The 21,921-nt window shown below is 40.8% G+C and overlaps 1 protein-coding gene across 1 annotated transcript; it reads left to right on the top strand.

The window, feature by feature from the left end:
• Positions 1–9,128: 9,128 nt before the first annotated feature.
• On the top strand, positions 9,129–17,119 carry LOC138977021 (tripartite motif-containing protein 3-like). Its single transcript, XM_070349911.1, has 2 exons — positions 9,129–9,228; positions 16,250–17,119. The coding sequence occupies exon 2, from the start codon at positions 16,289–16,291 to the stop codon at positions 17,117–17,119; it is 831 nt and encodes a 276-aa protein (XP_070206012.1). The 5' UTR covers positions 9,129–9,228; positions 16,250–16,288.
• Positions 17,120–21,921: the final 4,802 nt, after the last annotated feature.

Below are 21,921 nucleotides of genomic sequence, written 5' to 3'. Positions count from 1 at the left end.
AAGTATAGGACTGAGGACAGCAGTGGAAAAAGTGCCCACATGGCAGGTACCTAACCCATTACCCTAGTCATTTTATCTGTTTGCCTTCTTTTGAAAATTATACATGGAGTTGATATGATGCGTTAGTTTTAACTGTGTGTGTGTGTGTGTGTGTGTGTGTGTGTGTGTGTGTGTGTGTGTGTGTGTGTGTGTGTGTGTGTGTGTGTGTGTTTGTGTGTGTGTGTGTTACGGAGTGAGTGAGTTTGTGTTATGTTACTGTTTGTCAAGTTGATTTCTTACGGGAGCCTTGAAGGCTTCGCCTCTTGTTCTCATTGTTTCTGTTTGTTTTCTTTTTTTAACAACAACAAACTTAAACAGAAACAACAAGAATAATCACAGGAAGGAAATGACGAACAAGAATTGCGAAAACATTAAGGGTTTGCGAAATGTACAGGGTGACACGAAAAAAACAGATCCCACCAAAAGTTTAATATTTTCTGAAATAATCAGCCGATTCTTTTATTTTTTCAGGTGAGCCAAGCTGAAATGATGTTCTAACAGCCCACCAAGTTTGAGCTTCAAGATGTCATGGACAACGGAGCATAAGACATTTATAGTCGAGGCCTATTTTCGCCGGCGAACAGATTTGCTCGGGCTGCGCACAACAGACTCTCTGACTGAATCAATATTCCTCGGTGTCCTTGCTGATTTAGGGATAAGTTCAGAGACCATGGGACTGTCAATAACCTCAATAGTAAAAACCCTAACAGGGGATCCCACTCTGGTCGACCTAAATCAGCAAGGACACCGAGGAATATTGATTCAGTCAGAGAGTCTGTTGTGCGCAGCCCGAGCAAATCTGTTCGCCGGCGAAAATAGGCCTCGACTATAAATGTCTTATGCTCCGTTGTCCATGACATCTTGAAGCTCAAACTTGGTGGGCTGTTAGAACATCATTTCAGCTTGGCTCACCTGAAAAAATAAAAGAATCGGCTGATTATTTCAGAAAATATTAAACTTTTGGTGGGATCTGTTTTTTTCGTGTCACCCTGTATATAGTTAATGATGATACATGTTCTCTAAAACACTCTCTTCAACATAAACAACTAATGAGGGAGAGGCATGGTTTACGTTCAATATTGATATATTCATGTCGATTCAATTCAACTTTCATCAGCGTGTGGTTGATATGGACCAGGAACTAAAGGGAGGCAAACACAGATTAAGCGAACAAAAAATCAGCAAGCTTTTCCGTATAAAACTGTGATAACAAAAGTCTGCAGACGGTGTCCGGAATGTTAACGAAAACAAAAACTACAACTGCACAGTCCTTTGATAGAAGGCCAAACCAGGCCGCCATAAAACGACCTCGTGCCTTCTTCTGCCAAGTGTCTTTAATACATGAAGAACAATGCTTGTGCAGCAAATATCAAGAACAGAATGTGAAGAAAAACATTCAACAACTCGAATTTCTAGGCAAGAGAAAGGGAAAAATAAAATAAACTTGCCAAGAATTGAGCAATTACACATCAGCGTACGTTTTATTTATCCAACACGCCTTGTATTACTTTTCAGTCATTCATTCAAAAGTGCGTACATACAATATTCATGTAGTATTAAAACTGTAATACGTGGGACAATCGGGCCGACTTTATTATGGAATAATGCATGCATAACGTATAGTGGCAAAGTTTTATTTTTTGAAAGTTGGATACAACGAGGTGTATTGGTATTAACTGACATTGTACGTTCGGGAGACATATTATCATATCAAGATATATGTGATTTGATTGTATATTCGCCAAACCGAATTCTTGAATATAATGTTGTAAAAGCTGCTGTGTCATTATTTATGAGGAAAAATGTTTTAAATATGACTGATGATGATGATGTACCCCACTGTTTAACGGCAAAAATGTGTTAAGTGCCAAAGAATATCGGAAAGAGATTATTAATATGAAAACAGATGTACCATGTTCCGGAGGATTTTGGAAGAGAAAGTTTAATGTAGAAATTGATGAACGATCTTGGATAGTTGCCTATCAGTCAACACAAGAGACTAGATTAAGAGTTTTACACTGGAAAATTATGCACAACATTTATCCGACCAACATTCTCCTGTGTAAAATGAAAGTAACGGAAACTAATAAATGTAATTACTGTTGTGATGTAACTGATTTAATTGAACACTTCTTTTTTGAATGCCCAGTTGTATACAAATTCTGGAAGTTTATTGAAGAATTTATTTTTCGTACTTTAGAAATTAAGATTGTTTTGAAAGTTAGTGATGTTTTATTTGGTATGCATTTTGTAATGGTGAAAAAGGCAACTATGTATAAATTGAACCACATTATCTTAATCGGAAAGATGTGCGTTAGTATATACAAAAAAACAAATTCGTTTTTACCGTTGGAAAGTATTTTTAATAGGCAGTTACAGATAAGAAGCATTTTTGTGTGAGTGTTCGAAGAACAAAACGTTAAAAAAAGTTAGCTTGTTGTACTCGATAAGTTGTATTTAATTCATTGCATGAGATATTGTTGATTGTTGTTATTTATTTGAATAATATTGTTTGGAAAAAAACAAAAAACCAAAACAACAACAACAACTGTAATACGTGCAGTATTGTTTTCAAATGTTATTCATTGTATTGTATCAAAATTGTATTCATTGTTTTGTATTCAAATCTAATATGAGCAAATGTGAGAACCAAAGAATTTAATTATGTCAAAAGGCGTACAAGAAAAGACGTGTTTTCACGATACAAGCGTGTTTTAAATGACGGATCAGCCGACTTCACTGACAAAATCTGTACAAATTTGCGGTTGATGGTCGCTTCTCAGTTGGGCTTATAGATGTGAAGAGTTTTGTGGTTGATCCAACTTTTTTGTATTAAATCTAACATGCATTACAGTCCGGCCGTTTCGAACAGATAAACAGATAAACATGTAAAGTGAAAACAAAATCGATACGTCTACTCGTCTCTCTCTCTCTCTCTCTCTCTCTCTCTCTCTCTCTCTCTCTCTCTCTCTCTCTCTCTCTCTCTCTCTCTCTCTCTCTCTCTCTCTCTCTCTTTCTCTCCCCCTCTCTCTCACTTTCCCCCTCCCTCCCTCCCTCTCTCCCTCCCTATCTCTTACTCGCTAACACCATCAATATTATATATGTATTCTAAAACTGATTTTTGTTTTGATGTACAATTTTCATTCAATTTTCTTTTCATGTTTACTTGCTTTTCATTTAAACTGTACCCTCCCCAATCACATAATTCACCTCCCCCTCCTTCCTTCCTTTACTGTCTTTCTTTATCATCATTATGCAACGTTCATTACGTTATTAATAGATTTGGTTTATTGAGACACATTTTTCAGCCGTTACCGCCTTATGTTGTACTGTCATGCAGGAACACCACTATAAGCTTCTAGCTTGTTGCTGTTTCTGTGAACTTTGTATACATGTCATGATTGTAACCTTTGTTAAAATAAACTTATGTTTAAACCAACATGCATTACTATATTTGCAAACAATACTACAGATTCAAACAGTTTCTCTGTTGCAACTTCGACAATAAAACTATGTTGATAAAGAAAGCAACAGGTGTCAACCACTGCTCCTTTGGTATAACTGTGAGCATGATTTACAAAAGAAATATGTTTTAATTTTTAAATGTAAGCTCCGTAATGAAAAAGAGGTTTTTGGCGTGTGAAATGCTATTTACAGATAAAATAAGAGAATAAGCCAGGTTAGTCGGGTACACATCGATTTGTACCTGTTAATGCAGGTCTGAGTGTAGCGTAACGTATGAATTTGTTTTTGAGTGTGCCATATTTTTTTCTGAATAAAACACTTGAAGGATAACTCATATTTTTGTTACTGCGTATGCGATTTTACGTGTGTGTGTGTGTGTGTGTGTGTGTGTGTGTGTGTGTGTGTGTGTGGTGTGTGTGTGTGTGTGTGTGTGTGTGTGGTGTGTGTGTGTGTGTGTGTGTGTGTGTGTGTGTGTGTGTGTGTGTGTGTGTGTGTGTAAAATATATCAATGGCAAAAGATGTATGACGTTCCATTGCGAAAGAAATAACAAGCAAACACTTGAACGCAATTTACATGATTAAAACCTGATACGCTATCCTTGTTAGACCAGAGGGAAAAGAGAGCAATGATGAATTCAATAGTCTCGACATCAATACCCAAAACCTTACCACACACACACACACACACACACACAGACACACAGACACACACACACACACACACACACACACACACACACACACACACACACAAACAGACACACACACACACACACACAAACACACACACAAACAGACACACTCACACACATACACACTTTTTGAATTCGTAACTCAGTTTTACTTTATCTGTTTTCCAAAAGTCTGTGTGTGTGTGTGTGTGTGTGTGTGTGTGTGTGTGTGTGTGTGTGTGCGTGTGTTTGTGTGTGTGCGCGCGTGCATGTGCGTGTCAGTGTGTGTGTGTGTGTGTGTGTGTGTGTATGCGAGCGCCTGCGTGCGTGTGTGTGTGTTTGTGTGTGTGTGTGTGTGCGTGTGTGTGTGTGTGTGTGTGTGTGTATGTGTGTGTGTGTGTGTGTGTGTGTGCGTGTGTGTGTGTTTGTGTGTCTGTGTCTGTGTGTGTGTCTGTGCTTGCCTCATGTTTGCTTGTCTGTCCGTCCGTCTGCCTGTCCGTCTATCTGTCTGTCAGTGTACTGTTTCAGTCCTCTCCTTCGCGGAAATGCTGACTACAGCTCATTGTCTTCTCCCATCAACAACCGTAACAACCCATGAGCAGTGATGTGTGTTTATGTAATGAATACAAACGCGTCCCACACCTGGAGACTAATGACCAAATGACGGCCGATCAATCGATCTCGCCCATCACAACCCACTGACAAGGTCTCTGTCCATGCATTCAGTTCATTTGGTGTCCGAACCCTCCCCCCCGTGTACACTACATTGGGTGTGGACGTTAAAGATCCCACGATTGACAAAAGGGTCTTTCCTGGCAAAATTGCTTAGGCACAGTTAATAATTGTCTACCTATACCCGTGTGACTTGGAATAATAGGCCGTGAAAGGTAAATATGCGCCGAAATGGCTGCAATTACTGGCCGTATAAAATTTCATCTCACACGGCATCACTGCAGAGCGCCTAGAACTGTACCCACGGAATATGCGCGATATAAGCGTCATTGATTGATTGATTGATTGATTTGACTGCAGCGGCTGGTCGAGATGCGGATGTGATGTGATTTAAAGATGCAACGTTATGTATTGACGCGATGACTCTTTGCTTGTTATAAGACATGAGGTTTTTAGAGCCTTCTTGAGTTTACAGCGACTGTTACACTTTAACGTAAATGATTTCAAACACGGAGAGTTCCCTATGAGTTGAGAAAGGAATTAAACTTGCACCGGTACCGCATAGCCATACTGTTGAAGGGACGTTAAACAACAACCAACCAAACATTTTGCTGGTCGGTCGGTCGTCGGAAAACGGGAACTGTCGCACAATGAGAATTCATCACACACAAAAATAAAAATAAAAATAAAACTTGGAAGAATAGAACAGTTCGCAGTCAGGGCGTTGATATTTTTGGTATTTTTTTGGAGGGATTGTCTTATTTTCTCCCATGAAAAAGCCGGACCAGACCCGAGATGATGATCCGAACTGAGAGGGAGCGCGCCTTTAAGCTAATCAGTGACCCTCCACCACGGATTGAGTCGCATGTCACCTTTGCATGATTTTCATATGTTTACCTTTTCCCAAAGAGTGTGTATGCTCTATCCAGTGGTGAAAACCGTTTTAGTAAAGAGCAAAAACTGTTTGAGTTATAAGCCTGTGACTAAGGTGACCCTCACACTGTTACCAGACACTCCCCGGACTTATAATTATTAAGCCTAGCGCAGAACCGCGCGAGGTGACATGCGACTCATTTCGTGGTGGAGGTCATAATTTATTCAGACAACATTGTGCGATTGTTCAGCTTGGAGCCTGTTTATTATGCAGTTAATCTCTGTGTTAACACTGTTTTTGAATTCAGCGTAGCTCTTGTATATGTGAGTTTTCTGGTAAAAATAAGCTTGGTAAATAGCGGTTATAACGAGCGTAGCTTCACAAAACGTCCATGTGATTGATGACAACATAGTGAGAGTTGCAACGGGTGTTTACCACTGTGTGTGTGTGGTTGTGTTCTTTACTTCCCTCTTTCTTCGACAAGTTTGCAGTGAGTTTCCTCACTTTGTTTTCATTTTCATTTCATCTGTGTCAGAAGCCTATCATAATAGAAGCAGCTAGGTACTATTACCAGCAGTCGATAGAGCTAATGAACAATGTTATCTACTTATAGCATTTCATCCACTTGTTTCTGTGCGTATTAATTTGTGAGTTCACAACACTTCTCTCTGACAGTCTATGAAGCACCGTCAGTGTATGTACTTATGCAACACAAACTTATGGTGGTCATCTTGCCAGGACCATTCCAGTTACCAGAGAGACTAAGATGGTACTCTTTTAATTGCGCAAAACAAATATTGTTTCGCCTTTTTCAGTCATGCTCAAACACCCTTGAAGATGATACAAAGTCTGTGTGTATATTGTGCAGTTCAAACAATATCCATGATACAAAGTCAGTGTGTATATTGTGCAGTTCAAACAATATCCATGATACAAAATCAGCGTGTCTATTGTGCAGTTCAAACAATATCCATGATACAAAGTCTGTGTGTATATTGTGCAGTTCAAACAATATCCATGATACAAAGTCTGTGTGTATATTGTGCAGTTCAAACAATATCCATGATACAAAGTCTGTGTGTATATTGTGCAGTTCAAACAATATCCATGATACAAAGTCTGTGTGTATATTGTGCAGTTCAAACAATATCCATGATACAAAGTCAGTGTGTATATTGTGCAGTTCAAACAATATCCATGATACAAAATCAGCGTGTCTATTGTGCAGTGCAAGGTATATCCATGCGTATATTATGCAGTGCAAACAGTATCCATGTGTATATTATACGATATTTGTATTTTTCACCAAAATATGACATTTTACACAGATCGAGACAGTCAGTGTTCCTCCGAGACCGCGCTAGTCGTCAAGGTGAACAATGGCTGTCGAGATCTGTGTAAAATGTCATATTTTGGTCATTTATGTATCGATCACAAAGTAATGTTTTATTCATCATTTGTAAAGCTAAATATGTCAGTTAGGATTACGTTAAGAATCACAGTGTTTTTCGCAAAATCATATTTGACCTTCCCCAGTAAAGAAATTGTAAAAAAAAAAAGTTAATAAGGCGACCCCCTTTTGTCTTTGCACAGATGTGTTCATATTGCTTAGAGGAACATGTGCAGAAAAATGTGTAATAGATTTAAGCTGCGGTTTGAACACACTAATAACCCCTTAAGTACGCACTTTAAACTGAGGGAATCTTAGAACCGTGGTAAAATTAAATGTACAGAGGTGATGAACAGGAAATCTCAGAAAAAGAGAGAGTTTTAAAAAAAAAAGCTGGTCCAGCGTGAGACGAACTATGCCCGTCTATGGCATGGAAAAAAATACACAACGACAAATAAATCAAGCAAACACAAGCTAAACAGTTGAGTTTGCAAACTTCTTGAAAGAATAGCGTACATAATCAGCAGCAACAATGACATTACTCATTAGATCCAAAGCGACAAGAAGGCATAAGTACACCACAGTCGAACCTGTTTATAACGATCACCCAATGGACCGACCCAAGGTGGTCGTTATACAGGCAAGTGGTCGCTATGGGAAGTCAAAGGTGAAATATATTGAGCAGAAACACTCGCCTGGGATCCTTGGGAGTGGTCGTTAAGAGCAGGTGGTTGCTTTCGAGAGGGGGTCGCAATGGCAGGTTCAACTGTACAGCATTTTGCCAGCGTTCACTGTTAGCTGAAAGTGTTTGTGACGGGTCGAGAGTGGGCCTGAATTTTGATGTGTGCGTAAGAGAAAGTGTGTGTGAATGTATACACAGTGTGTTTGTTTGGAAGCTTGATATTTTGATTAATTTTAACTTGCTTAAACACCGAGTTGACTCTTCTGCTGCTGGTTTTTTAAATGATCGATTTGTTAAAAGGAATTGACGTGTTCACGATTTGTTGATTATATTTGACGTGGTATTATTAAATTGATGGAATAGTTGAAAGTATTTTATATGTTATGCGTCTGTGTGATTGAGTGAATGTGTCTGTATGCGCGCGGACTGTGTGTGTGTGTGTGTGTGTGTGTATGTGAGTGTGTTCACATCCCGAGGTTTACAGAACGAGGATTTCACGGTAGAAATAAATCATCCCACATAGATTATTGACTTGCATCACAATAGGTCATGGCATCTTTACTCACTGCCCATTATGCCGGTTGACAACGAAACTATGTATGGGGCGATTTATATAGCGCTTGACGTTCTCTAAGCGCTTTACATATTAATTTCTGCCGTGTGAGATGGAATTTTTTACTCAATATATCACGCATTCACATCGGCCAGTAAATCTCAAGCCAATTAAGGCGAATATTTACTTTTCACGGCCTATTATTCCAAGTCACACGGGTATTTGGTGGACATTTGTATTATACAATTTTGCCAGGAAAGACCCTTTTGTCAATCGTGGGATCTTTAACGTGCACACCCCAATGTAGTGTACACGAAGGGACCTCGGTTTTTCGTCGCATCCGAAAGACTAGCACTTGAACCCACCACCTAGGTTAGGAAAGGGGGCAGAATATTGCTAACGCCCTGGCCGAGGGTCGAACTCGCAACCTCTCGCTTCCGAGGCAAGTGCGTTTACCACTCGGCCACCCAGTCCTTTATGCGCGCGGAGTTTGTGCTTAAGACTTCTTATAATCCTCAAACAACATATCAACTTCCCACTGACCAGATATAAAATCAGTAATTTCGTTTGTAAACAAGCAAATAAACCATAACAAAATAGGAAACACATTTTGCCATTTTTGTGAAACAGCTGGGTTGTCAGTACTGAATGGCTTTTGATCAGTCTAATATACTGCATGACTCGGATAAAGCGACACTGAGTTTCTCGGGGAGAAGGCACACCTGTGCCGGCTCAAGGTGTTTTTTTGACGGTACACCCTAGCTGGTTATACTTCCTGTTAACTTGAAAGAACGGACTGATATTTCTCGGTGTGGCTTCTCTTGCGCAGTCAGTGATTTCAACTCGAGTGCGAAAGTCTACCGCTGGGACTTGAGTAAAAAGGTAAGGGTCTTATATATGTTACAGTTAATCTGTGAAACCAGGGAATACGTGTATTAACTATGTAATACATTAATTAACTGACGGAAAAAACCCAGTTAATTCATGTATTACCTAAAATAGTTTAGTTAATACACGTATTCCCTGGTTTCACAGATTAACTGTAACATATGTATAGGTTACAACACGAGTGGTTTTTTATATGGCTTGTATTTCAGTCAAGACCCAGCGGATGAATATCATCGGGAGACACGAGCCTTTGGCGAGTGGCTCTCGATTGATATTCCCGCTGGGTCTTGACTGAAATACAAGCCATATAAAAAACCACGAGTGTTGTAATCTGTATATCCCATTCTACCATCAAACACAAAGTGTAGACTACTAGCGGCACTTTTGCGATCTGTGGAGTGTGAAACAGTGTTTTCAGCGAGACATGGCCTTTTTGCAACCTTAAACTAAGTGACCGTCGCTGAAAAAATAAAATGAATGAGTGCATCTATAAGTACGCGGTAACACTACTTTCAGACCGTTTAAAAGCGTTAAGTAAAGGTTCATAAGTTGCAAGAAAGTAATGAAGTCGTATAGAAATCCATTTAGTTGAAGCGCACAATTCTTTTGCGTTTCAGGTCGGCGGAACGGGGAAACCGGTTTGGCCCCCATTTGGCTTACTCGACTCGATTCAGAATCGATTCCACGTTGTTTTTTTCGAACGCATTATTATACAATTAGTCTTATTGACAGAGAAGCAAATTTTAGGGAACACATATGTAGATTTAACCATTTGCTCCCTATTTGAAATGTATCTACATGATAAACTGTTTTGCGAGTGTGTTTGCATGAACCTAAACTGGTATTGATGCGATGAAAACAGGACCCAAGTCTGTCACCGCCGCTTGATTGCATTTTGAAAGAATATGACTGGATTACGGAAAAATACACACATGTTAAGTTCTTAGATACCTTCATCGCCAATGTGGACTTACTGCAGAGCCAGGCAAAAGAGTAGACTTGCTCGCAAAACACGTGAAACAGCTGATGATAGCGAAGCCCAACCGTGCCAGGTAAGGACGGTCTGACAGATTCTCAAAAGTCGTCTGCTAACGAAGCAAGGGGAGGGTACTCGTGTTTTTGTTTTGGTTCGCTAGCATCTGGTTATCTTGTAAGTTGAATGTTCGTTTTTTCCCACCTGCATTGCTTTCATAATGAAAGAAACGTTTGCTTATTGCATCTCATACATCAGATCAGTTCTGAGATTCATTTTTGCGTGCAACTGATATGGTTTTCTGAGCCGTGCAATACGATTTTGGAACTTCATACAAATGTGTCACATTGTTCGGCGCGAGGTCAAAGGTCGGGAGCAAAGTAGTTCTTCGCCCAAATCGGAATCTGCACTATCATATATTTTTTTGAGTCCATGATGTATTTATTGAGCTATAAAAATACAACATATATACCCATACTGAAGTAACAGAGACAAAGAAGGGAGGTCATGGGATATATATATATATCCCATGACCTCCCTTCTTTGTCTCTGTTACTTCAGTATGGGTATATATGTTGTATTTTTATAGCTCAATAAATACATCATGGACTCCAAAAAATATATGATAGTGCAGATTCCGATTTGGGCAAAGGACTACTTTCCTCCCGACCTTTGACCTCGCTCGCGCCGAACAATGTGACACATTTGTATGAAGTTCTAAAATCGTATTGCACGGCTCAGAAAACCATATCAGTTGCACGCAAAAATGAATCTCAGAACTGATCTGATGTATGAGATGCAATAAGCAAAAGTTTCTTTCATTATGAAAGCAATGCAGGTCGAAAAAAACGAACATTCAACTTACAAGATAACCTGATGCTAGCGAACCAAAACAAAAACACGAGTACCCTCCCCTTGCATCGTTAGCAGACGACTTTTGAGAATCTGTCGGTAGTGTGTTTTGCCGGTGTGCGCCTTCAGCTATCAAACATCGGCTGTTTCACGTGTTTTGCGAGCAAGTCTACTCTTTTGCCTGGCTCTGCAGTAAGTCCACATATTTTTCCGTAATCCAGTCATATTCCTTCAAAATGCAATCAATCGGCGGTGACAGACGTGTCGGTCGCGTTTTCCTCTCACCCATACCAGTTTAAGTTCATCCATGCAAACACACTCGCAAAACAGTTTATCACGTAGATACATTTCAAATAGGGAGCAAATGGTTAAATCTAAACCTACATATTTGTTCCCTAAGATTTGCTTCTCTGTCAATAAGCCTAATTACACACGTTCGAGAAAAACAACGTGGAATCAATTCTGAATCGAGTAAGCCAAATGGGTCCCAAACCCGTTTCGCCCGTTCTGCCGACCTGAAACGCAAAACAAAAGAATTGTGCGCTTCAACTAAATTAATTTCTATTCGACTTCATTACTTTCTTGCAACTTATGAACCTTTACTTAAAGCTTTTAAATGGTCTGAAAGTAGTGTTACCGCGTACTTATCGATGCACTCATTCGTTTTATTTTTTCAGCGACGGTCACTTAGTTTAAGGTTGCAAAAGGGCTAAGTCTCGCTGGCAACAGTTTTACCCTGCACAGATCGCAACAGTGCCGCTAGTAGTCTACACTTTGTGTTTGATGGTAGAATGGGATATACAGATTACAACACTCGTGGTTTTTTATATGGCTTGTATTTCAGTCAAGACCCAGCGGGAATATCAATCGAGAGACACTCGCCAGAGGCTCGTGTCTCCCGATGATATTCATCCGCTGGGTCTTGACTGAAATACAAGCCATATAAAAAACCACTCGTGTTGTAACCTATACATATATATATATATATATATATATATATATATATATATATATATATATATATATATATATATATATATATATATATATATATATCTCTGTTGATACTAATACCAAACTGTTGTGGTATTTGTGCTTTGTGGCCAAACTGACTTTTCTGAGAAGCGACGCTTGAAAGTGGACCTTGCTAGTGACTGTCAACCAGGTGTATTTTACAACACTCTCCAATGCTTAGTTCCAACAAACCTTCTCAGAAACACCTGAACAGTTTTTTGCACATTTAGAATACACAAAAAATAAACAAACACAAGAATGGTTCCATTTACAAGCCAATCTTAAAATAAAAATTAAAAAATAAAATAAATAAATCCCTGCGCTTAGAACTGTACCCCCGGAATACGCGCGATATAAGCTTCATATTGATTGATTGATTGATCTTGGTTTCTTATTCTGAACTTTTTGGAACTTCAACATTCTATCTGTTATTCAATTTCCGCTTTGAACGTGTACATACATTTTGTTCAGACTTGAAAAGATAGCCAATGTTATCTATTCAAAACCCCCTTTGGCCAAAAAGCTTGATGTAAATAAAACTCAAATAGAAAAGCGACCACAGTTTTGCACCAAAATGGCGATAGTTGGAGACCTTCCAGAAACTCGACAGGCTCAGGGGCAAAGTTCATGTTGACAGACGGGTACGGGTGGATAACATGTGACGATGTCACTGCATGAGTTGAGTCTTGTCATTCGTTGCAACCAATCTTGTTCACGTCTGTCACAATCTAACACTGCATAGATACCACACCATTGCAGCCATTTGCTTACATTGATACTGACTGGTCAAAGACTGGGACACCTCTCCAAGAGAAGATACAAAATGGTATTGCCATCTGAAACTTCACTATTTTCGACTAACTTGATGAAGTCATCGATGATTTAAAAAAAAAACTAAATTCAGAACAGCTCGATTTAGCTACCAAGAATTTACTCTGTCTGTCTCTGTATCTCAGTCTGTGTCTCTCTTTATATGGAATGTCTGGAACTCACTACATAAAAACTTCTTATAGAAACAATAAATGAGAAAGGCTATATCAAAACAAACTCGCGCACTTTCTACACATGGAGTATGCTGAATCAAATACAATAGTTTATTGCTGACTAAATTTCTTTCTATTTACTTGATGTCTCGATAATGTTTTGTAGAGTACATTAGTAAGGGCCACTTTTAAAATATTCACATGCTAGTTGTAGTAGTGTGTGTGTGTATGTGTGTCTGTGTGGTGTGTATGTGGCGTGTGTGTGGCGTATACGTTTAGCCTGTGTGGAATACGCTTTGGCTAAACGTTAAACATACATCAATGACTAGATTTTCTGCACGCCTATTCAGTGTCGCATTCACAGCCGCTCGCCAACTGACAACCGAAGTCAGAAAGGGTGAATATCGTATGACGAGTCGTTTGTACTTTATTCAACGGTGCGGGGGGGCGGGGGGGGGGGAGGGAGGATTAGGGGGGGGGGGCGGGTTTGCAAAGCAGTTCTTAGCTTTGATATCACAGAAGCGAACCTCAGTCCCGGCGCCCCCCCCCCCCCCCCCACCTCTGCTGTAACCTTTGCTCTTTGATCAGAACAACCCTGTGTGCAAATACCCCTTAGGGAAGATTGTTTGGAGGAGTGGGGGTGGGGGGGGGGGGGGGGGTTGGTGAACACAAGACAAACATATTTTAACTGTCCAACATCTCTTTTACTTGAGGCATATCAAATTGTAGTAAAGTCTTTTGTTTGGGCCTGGACACATTGACTCAAACAAGAATAAAAAGATTCCGAACGGCGAATATTTTTCTTTCCTTTCGTCATAATCTTGCCCAAAAACGATGAAACCGTTTCTGCAACCAAATGATATTGGTGGCAGTCGCTCCGTTGACATTAAAACCACCACCACCACCACCACCAACAACAACAACAACAACAACAACAACAACAACAACAACAACAACAACAACAACAACAACAACAACAACAACAACAACAACAACAACGACAACATAATAAATAATAAATAAATAAATGAGCATTTATATAGCGCAACATCATAACTTTACAATTATGCTCTTTGCGCTTGACACATTTAAAATTAAAACACAGTTATACAAGCATTTACATCTACATTCATAGTCAACAACGCTTAATTAAAAGCATACACCATCAAACATACATTACAACAGATTCTTCCACTAACTAAGTAATAAAAAACATGAATAAAATAGGTAGTGAAAAATCACTAAAACAACAAAAACACTACATGTAGCCTACTGATGGACTGAGAAAAACAAAATCAGGGGTTGTATTTCTTGAAGAGGTGCGTTTTAAGTGTACTAAGTGCTCGTTTGAATGCTTGGGGTGACTGAGAGTGGCGGATGTGAAAGGGGAGAGAATTCCATTGTGTGGGTGCGCAGAAAGTAAAAGTGCGTTGTCCGTATGTTTTGGTTTTGGTGTGTGGAATGGTAAGGATGCGACAGTCAGAAGAGGCACGGAGTTGTCTTGCTGGAGAATAGACGGTGAGGAGTTCAGAGAAGTAAGCAGGAGACGAGCCAGAAAAGAAGTTAAAGCAGAGGGTGGACAGTTTGTAGTCAATGCGGGCTTGAATAGGTAACCAGTGCAGTGGGTGAAGAAGTGATGTTGCGTGATCTCGTTTTCGTGCTGTGAGAATGAGGCGTGCTGCTGAGTTTTGGACTTTTTGTAGTTTATGCAGGAGGTACAGAGGACAGCCAGAGAGAAGAGAGTTGCAGTAGTCAAGTGTAGAAAGAACAAAGGCACAGACAAGAGTGTTAGTTGTTTGAGAGGAGAGTGTGTGGCGAATGGTGCTGATCTTACGAAGCTCAAAATAAGCTGCTCTACAGACTAAAGATATATGTTTGTTGAGGGTCATGTCAGATGAAAGGGTGAATCCAAGGTTTCTAGCTGATGGTGAGAAAAGAATGTCGGTGTTGCCTATTTGAACAGAAACAGGTTGGGGAGAGGGAAATGTAGTGTTCTTCTTTTTGCACAGTAAGACTTCAGTCTTATCATCATTCAGCTTAAGTTTGTTATCGACCATCCAAGATTTAACATCAGTGATGCATGTCTGAATGGTCTGGATGGCGGAATGTGTCTCTGCAGGGGGACTGGGTTTATACAGCTGGGTGTCATCAGCAAAAGACTGATTTAAAACAGAATGGTTTTGAATCAGTGTACATGATGAAAAGGATGGGACCGAGTACTGAACCTTGAGGAACCCCGAAAGAAAGTGGGGCTGCCAATGAGATAGGACTCAAGCCATGCTAGCGGTGGACCGGAGATGCCGTACAGAGTCTGAAGTCTATGGAGAAGCGTGACATGGTCAATCGTGTCGAACGCTGCAGAAAGGTCAAGTAGGGTAAGCACTGACACATCACCACCATCCAGAGCAGACAGAATGTCACTGATTACTTTAAGTAGGGCTGTTTCAGTACAGTGAGAAAGGCGATAAGCGGACTGAGAGTGCGAGATCCAATCATGGGTGTTCAAATATGACAACAGCTGCTTCAAAACTACCTTTTCAAAAACTTTGAACAAGAATGATAAATTAGATACAGGGCGATAGTTTTTCAAAATATTGACATCAAGACTAGTTTTTTTGAGAAGTGGTTTGACAAGTGCAGTTTTGAACAATGATGGAAAAACACCAGATAACAGGCTATCATTGACAATTTGAGTAAGACCAACACCAACAACAACAACACCAACACAAACAACAACAACAACAACAACAACAACAACAACAACAACAACAACAACAACAACAACAACAACAACAACAACAGAAAATGGTTAATGCAGAGTACAGGTCGACAGACAAGACCTCATCTCGTTTTTCAAATCATTACAAACCCCCATACAACTGAGGCACCACACACGTTAAAAGAAAGAAATGATGAAACAATGAGTGTGTAGCATCATACCATGAACAAGCTTGCTCGGTAGGAATGGGAATCTTGAAAGGGTCAGCTCACAAAACTTGGCAGATTGGCAACACTATCAAACAATCTCCTCTATGAAAGTTCCACACACAAACACCACTAACAAGGAAATAATAAGAGGCAACAAGCTACCAGACAAACGCCCACTTCCATGTTAGAGTTTTAAGTATTGAAATATTTGGTTTAGGATGGTTTTGAAGCCAAGTTAAACTTATTATCTGTATGTTTACTTCAGGTTGCGGAGGCCTTGGCCCTTTAGCACAACACAATCACCATGGCAACAGGCGGAGCCCCTGCCCATGAGAAGAGAAGGGAAGCTCTGAGCTGTTCTCTCTGTCTGGAGATCTTCACCTCTCCAAAGCTGCTCCCCTGCTCTCACTCTTTCTGCGTCAAGTGTCTGCAGGACTTAACGACACACCTTAAATCCAAGACCTTCCCCTGTCCTCAATGTCGAGAGCAGGTTACAGTCCCTCAGGGGGGAGTGGGCAGCTTCCAGAACAACTTCTACCTCAATCCTCAAGACCTGGACAAAGCACGGGATGGAACTTTGTGTCTGACCCATTCCAACCAGGAACTGGATCTGTACTGTGAAGACTGCAAGCTAGCGGTATGTCTGAAGTGCGTGCTGACCAAACACAAACTGCACAGCACCAAGGATCTGTCAGAGGCAGCCAGCGAAGCCAAGAGTGAGCTGAAACTGAGCCAGGTTCGTCTGCGGAAAGCGGTGTCCTACATGACTGACGAAGTCTCGGCAGAGAGCAAAGAGTTGAAAGATGTGCAGGACAAGAAGGCAGCACTACAGGCAGCCGTAACAAATAAGCGCGCCACTCTAGTTGCCATGGTGAACAAGATATGCGATGAAACACTGACATCTCTAGACACAGTCAGTGGAAAGATTGAGAGTCAAATCAACAAGGAACTGGATAGCAAGCGGAACAACATTGGTGAACTGTGTCAACTGCAACAACAGACACAGCAAGCCATCGACAGCGGCACCAGCCTTAAACTGCTCACTGTTGCCAAGGAGATGAGAGAGGGGCGGGGCAGTCCCCAGGCTGTGACGAACCTGACTCCAGCCAAGAGAAGATCTGGCGACCCGAGCTGAGCCGTGCAATGGCGGAAGATGCTATGAAGCAGTACATCACAAAGTTCTTCGGCAGTGTCCAGAAAGTCCAAGAAGCAGTAGCGCCCGAAGTCACGGTGAAAAAGATGTTTTCTTGTGGAGACGGGGATGATACTGAAGTGTTCAGTCTGCGTCCCAAGGATGACGACACTGTTTGTGTGTCGTTTGCACGACGAAAGTCAAAAGAAGATGCACCGTGCGAAAGATTTGACATAAGAGGAGCCAGTTTAGCGACACAGAAAAATGGCTTTGGAAAACATACGTATAAATGTAGAGGTGGATCAAAGAGTATGTGCCTGATAACGGAAACAGGAAGTTTGCTGCAAACGTACGACAAGTCACAGAAGAGCACAATATATGAACTAATCAATACTACAGTCAAAGACGCTTATATCAAAACAGTCAAAGTAACATCAGAAGACCCGTTCAAAATAGAACACACACTACTCTTCAGCATCGAGGTGGGAACTCACCGTGCGTTCGACGTGGACAGCAGCGAGCAGCTGTTTGTTGTGGTGGAGGAGGCTCAGTCACCTGGCGGTCAGCGTAAAGTCCTCCTGTATCGCCGTGACCAGCACACTCCCGTGTCCACCTACACTCCTCCCACCGCCGCCTGTCAGCCGTCCGACGTGTGTTTCTTCAGGCTGGGGGGCAGGGAGGTCCTGCTGGTGGCTGACGAAGGCACAGACAGTGTCCACGTGCTGCACGAGCAAGGCGATGAACTCAAGTTTTACCGCTACCTGGCCCCGGGCTGTCCCCTCTTGGTGCAGCCCACAGCTCTCAACACGGACACTCAGGGTCGCCTGTGGGTGGCCTGTAGAGGGGGCGACATCCTCACCTTCACTCCCATCGCGTAAAGAATGCCACCTTCCAATGCTCGCACACAGCCAGATTGTCGCCTTTCGGTTAAAAGGTATTTTCCATTTAACGTGATTTGCTTGTTCTTTTTAAGACGATACAGACTATCATTTGAAGAATAAAAAAACTAATTGAGACAGGTAACGAAATTAACCTATGACACTATATTTATAAGATCGTGAACCATTTATTAGTGAATTATCTCTTGGCTTTTAAGCCAAGGGTCTGCCACACCCGACAAATACAATAGGAAGTCCAGAGATCCCGAAGCAACTCACATTCTATACATTGTTCACCAGTAAAAAGTACCAATGGGGTGTCAAACGTTTTTGACAGAATTGATAAAATCGAGTTCTTTGGTTTGTTGCTTGATGAAGGAATCATGGAGAACGTGATTGGTAGCCTTGTCAGGGGACAACTATCGAGACGATGCCTTCAGCAGATATGTATTTGGTCGTGCCGGTTGGCGTTTTGTTTTGATTATCCAAGTTAGCTGTTACTACTCAAGTTAGTTGTCAGTAGTAATTGAAGCTGTTGTCGTTGAAGTACCTCTCAGTAACTGAGGGTTTGTAAATATCTCTTGTTCGTCTGTTCTTGGACTGATGCTCTTAGTAACCGAGGTTACTTTAGTATTGAACCTCTCAGTAACTGAGGGTTTATATTGTATATCTCTTGTTCGTCGGTTCGTCTGTTTTTGTACTGCTTCTCTCAGTAACTGAGGTTGCTGTTTCTATTGTACCTTTCAGTATATGAGGGTTTGTATATATGTACTAGATGATTACCCGCTTCGCCGGGTACCGGCTTCGCCGGGAAGAAGTAGAGCCGAATATCAGGCTGCGCCTGGGACCCGGCAGACGCCGGCTTTGCCGGCGCACGAAGGAAAGGAGATAAACGCGCAAAACACTGGAGACCTTCTAAAAATAGTAACGTGCAGTGACCTTCTAAAAATAGTAACGTAGTAACGGGAATATGGATTGACGCCACACGGAGGAAGGGAGATAATCGCGGCTGAAAACACTGGAGAAGATAAGGAAGAGTTACTGGTAGTGGATCCCGACAACAACAACAATGTTTGCATTACAGGAAACTCTCAGTGACCGAGGCTTGCTGGTGGTGACGGTGCATCTTTCTTGTGGATCGTTTTGTAGACTTTGGTAACCTAGGCTGTGTAGCCCAAGGCCCGAGTGTATTCTGGGCCCACGAAGATGTTACAATGGTTAGGGCGCTATCCTCGGCTAGAGAAGAAAGGGTAAGGTTACAAAATAAAAACAAGAAGAAAGATCAGTTAATGAGCGTTTACTTTCAGACGAATGGAAACAATTACCTGTACGTCGACCTAACGTACATAGTGCAGTCGACATACATACATACACATACTTATGAGGTAACCAAAACAATGTATCTTAAAAAAAACCGTTGATTCGACCTCAAGATGAAGAGAGGCAGCAGGCATGTTGTTGCAGGAGTTCGTTTTGCGGTTGTATAAAGTCGGTATTTTCGGATGACTTCGGGTTGCACCTAGTTAGTGTTTGCTTCTGATGTTGGTTATTGTTTCAGTTTGAAAGGTTCTCTGTAACCGAGGCTATAGTTGGTGTATTGGTATTGATCGCACTTGTTCACTCTTTCCGTTGTTGGTTGATGCCGTTGTTGGTTGCTGATGCTGTTGCTGTGGCTGTTGTTGATGCAGTCGAAGTTATTTGTGCATCCATTGGTGATGGTATTCCCTGTACAGCCATGGATATTTTTAGGGGATTTTATAGTTGTTGTAGAGGGTTTATATTTCCATTGTTGGTTGTTGCTTTTAATTCATCCTATGTTGTCGGTGGCCTAGTGGTAAGGCGTCCGCCCAGTGAGCGGGAGGTCGTGGGTTCGAACCCCGGCCGGGTTATACCTAAGACTTTAAAATTGGCAATCTAGTGGCTGCTCCGCCTGGCGTCTGGCATTATGGGGTTATTGCTAGGACTGGTTGGTCCGGTGTCAGAATAATGTGACTGGGTGAGACATGAAGCCTGTGCTGCGACTTCTGTCTTGTGTGTGGCGCACGTTAAATGTCAAAGCAGCACCGCCCTGATATGGCCCTTCGTGGTCGGCTGGGCGTTAAGCAAACAAACAAACAAATCCTATGTTGTTTCCTTTCTTTCAGTTTCTTTTCTCTGATACTGAAAAAATAGTGTGCTTGTTTATGTTGTGCTATCTCATATGTTTGTTATTTTAGAAGAAACATATAAGCAACTTGCAGTTGTTGCCAGAGTATGTGTTTTGGTTGCATTAATTTGACTTTGTTTCTTTCTCTTTTTCTCATCTTTCTGCGGTCTGTGCTTGCATAAGTTACTTCAGAGTTCAGAACACATGTGTGGTATACTCATTTTGGCGAGATGTTCTCTGGGTGCATTCCTACGCTACCCAAGATCCCACCAGTAAGTTCTTACGTGGTTTGACCCTAGTTGGCTCCAATGGACCACTAAATCAGTGGTGTGAAAATCATAGGTCTGCCAGATGTAGAAAGCAGATGAGAAATCCAGAAGCCTTTCGTCCCAGACTTTGTTTTGTTTTTCTGTCCTGTTTTCGTCTCCTTTGTTGTCGTCTTCTTCTTCTACTTCATCCTTCTTCTTCTACTTCATCCTTCTTCTTCTACTTCATCCTTCTTCTTCTACTTCATCCTTCTTCTTCTACTTCATCCTTCTTCTTCTACTTCATCCTTTTTTCTTCTACTTCATCCTTCTACTTCATCCTTCTTCTTCTACTTCATCCTTCTTCTTCTACTTCATCCTTTTTCTTCTACTTCATCCTTCTACTTCATCCTTCTTCTTCTACTTCATCCTTCTTCTTCTACTTCATCCTTTTTCTTCTACTTCATCCTTCTACTTCATCCTTCTTCTTCTACTTTATCCTTCTTCTTCTACTTCATCCTTCTTTTTCTACTTCATCCTTCTTCTTCTACTTCATCCTTCTTCTTCTACTTCATCCTTCTTCTTCTACTTCATCCTTCTTCTTCTACTTCATCCTTCTTCTTCTACTTCATCCTTCTACTTCATCCTTCTTCTTCTACTTCATCCTTCTTCTTCTACTTCATCCTTTTTCTTCTACTTCATCCTTCTACTTCATCCTTCTTCTTCTACTTCATCCTTCTTCTTCTACTTCATCCTTTTTCTTCTACTTCATCCTTCTACTTCATCCTTCTTCTTCTACTTTATCCTTCTTCTTCTACTTCATCCTTCTTTTTCTACTTCATCCTTCTTCTTCTACTTCATCCTTCTTCTTCTACTTCATCCTTCTTCTTCTACTTCATCCTTCTTCTTCTACTTCATCCTTCTTCTTCTACTTCATCCTTCTTCTTCTACTTCATCCTTCTTCTTCTACTTCATCCTTCTTCTTCTACTTCATCCTTCTTCTTCTACTTCATCCTTCTTCTTCTACTTCATCCTTCTTCTTCTATTTTGTTTTTCTGTTTTACTTCTTTCCCTCTGTCTTTTCTTCTTCTTGTTCAACCCATTCGTTTCATTCTTCTTTTTTTGTTTTTTGCTTTGTTTTGATATATTTTGTTGAAGGCCAGGATCTTCAAATTTATATTGTAAATGTGATCACTCATTTTGCAAGTATTTGGCTAAACTACCCCTAGGTGTTTGGGTTGAGTTATTTTTGTGTGTGTGAAAAACTCTCTCATCAAAAAGCAAGGGCTGGTGAGGGCGTGGTTAAACCACGTTGAATATTGAACAGTTTTCTCTTCATCCTATTATATTTAACTTTCTATTAGCTTGCCAACAAAACAACATCTTCTTTTAGTTGTTCTTTTTGATTTTTTCTCTCTTGGTTTTGTCATGTTTTGTTGTTCATTTTACCGTTGATTAGAAATTAAGTGTCTCCAAACTGTATGTTTTAAATGTGGTCACACCAATCGCAGGTATTTTGCTAAATCAGTACAATGT

The sequence above is a fragment of the Littorina saxatilis genome, linkage group LG9 (genome assembly GCF_037325665.1).
Source record: "Littorina saxatilis isolate snail1 linkage group LG9, US_GU_Lsax_2.0, whole genome shotgun sequence".
NCBI lineage: Eukaryota > Metazoa > Mollusca > Gastropoda > Littorinimorpha > Littorinidae > Littorina > Littorina saxatilis.
Note: the sequence above shows the minus strand (reverse complement) of the source record. Positions and strands in the feature narration are given on the sequence as shown.

Bases quoted from the DNA above. Each gene is read 5' to 3' on its own strand.
- LOC138977021 (XM_070349911.1), top strand. From the start codon at position 16,289: ATGGCAACAGGCGGAGCCCCTGCCCATGAGAAGAGAAGGGAAGCTCTG.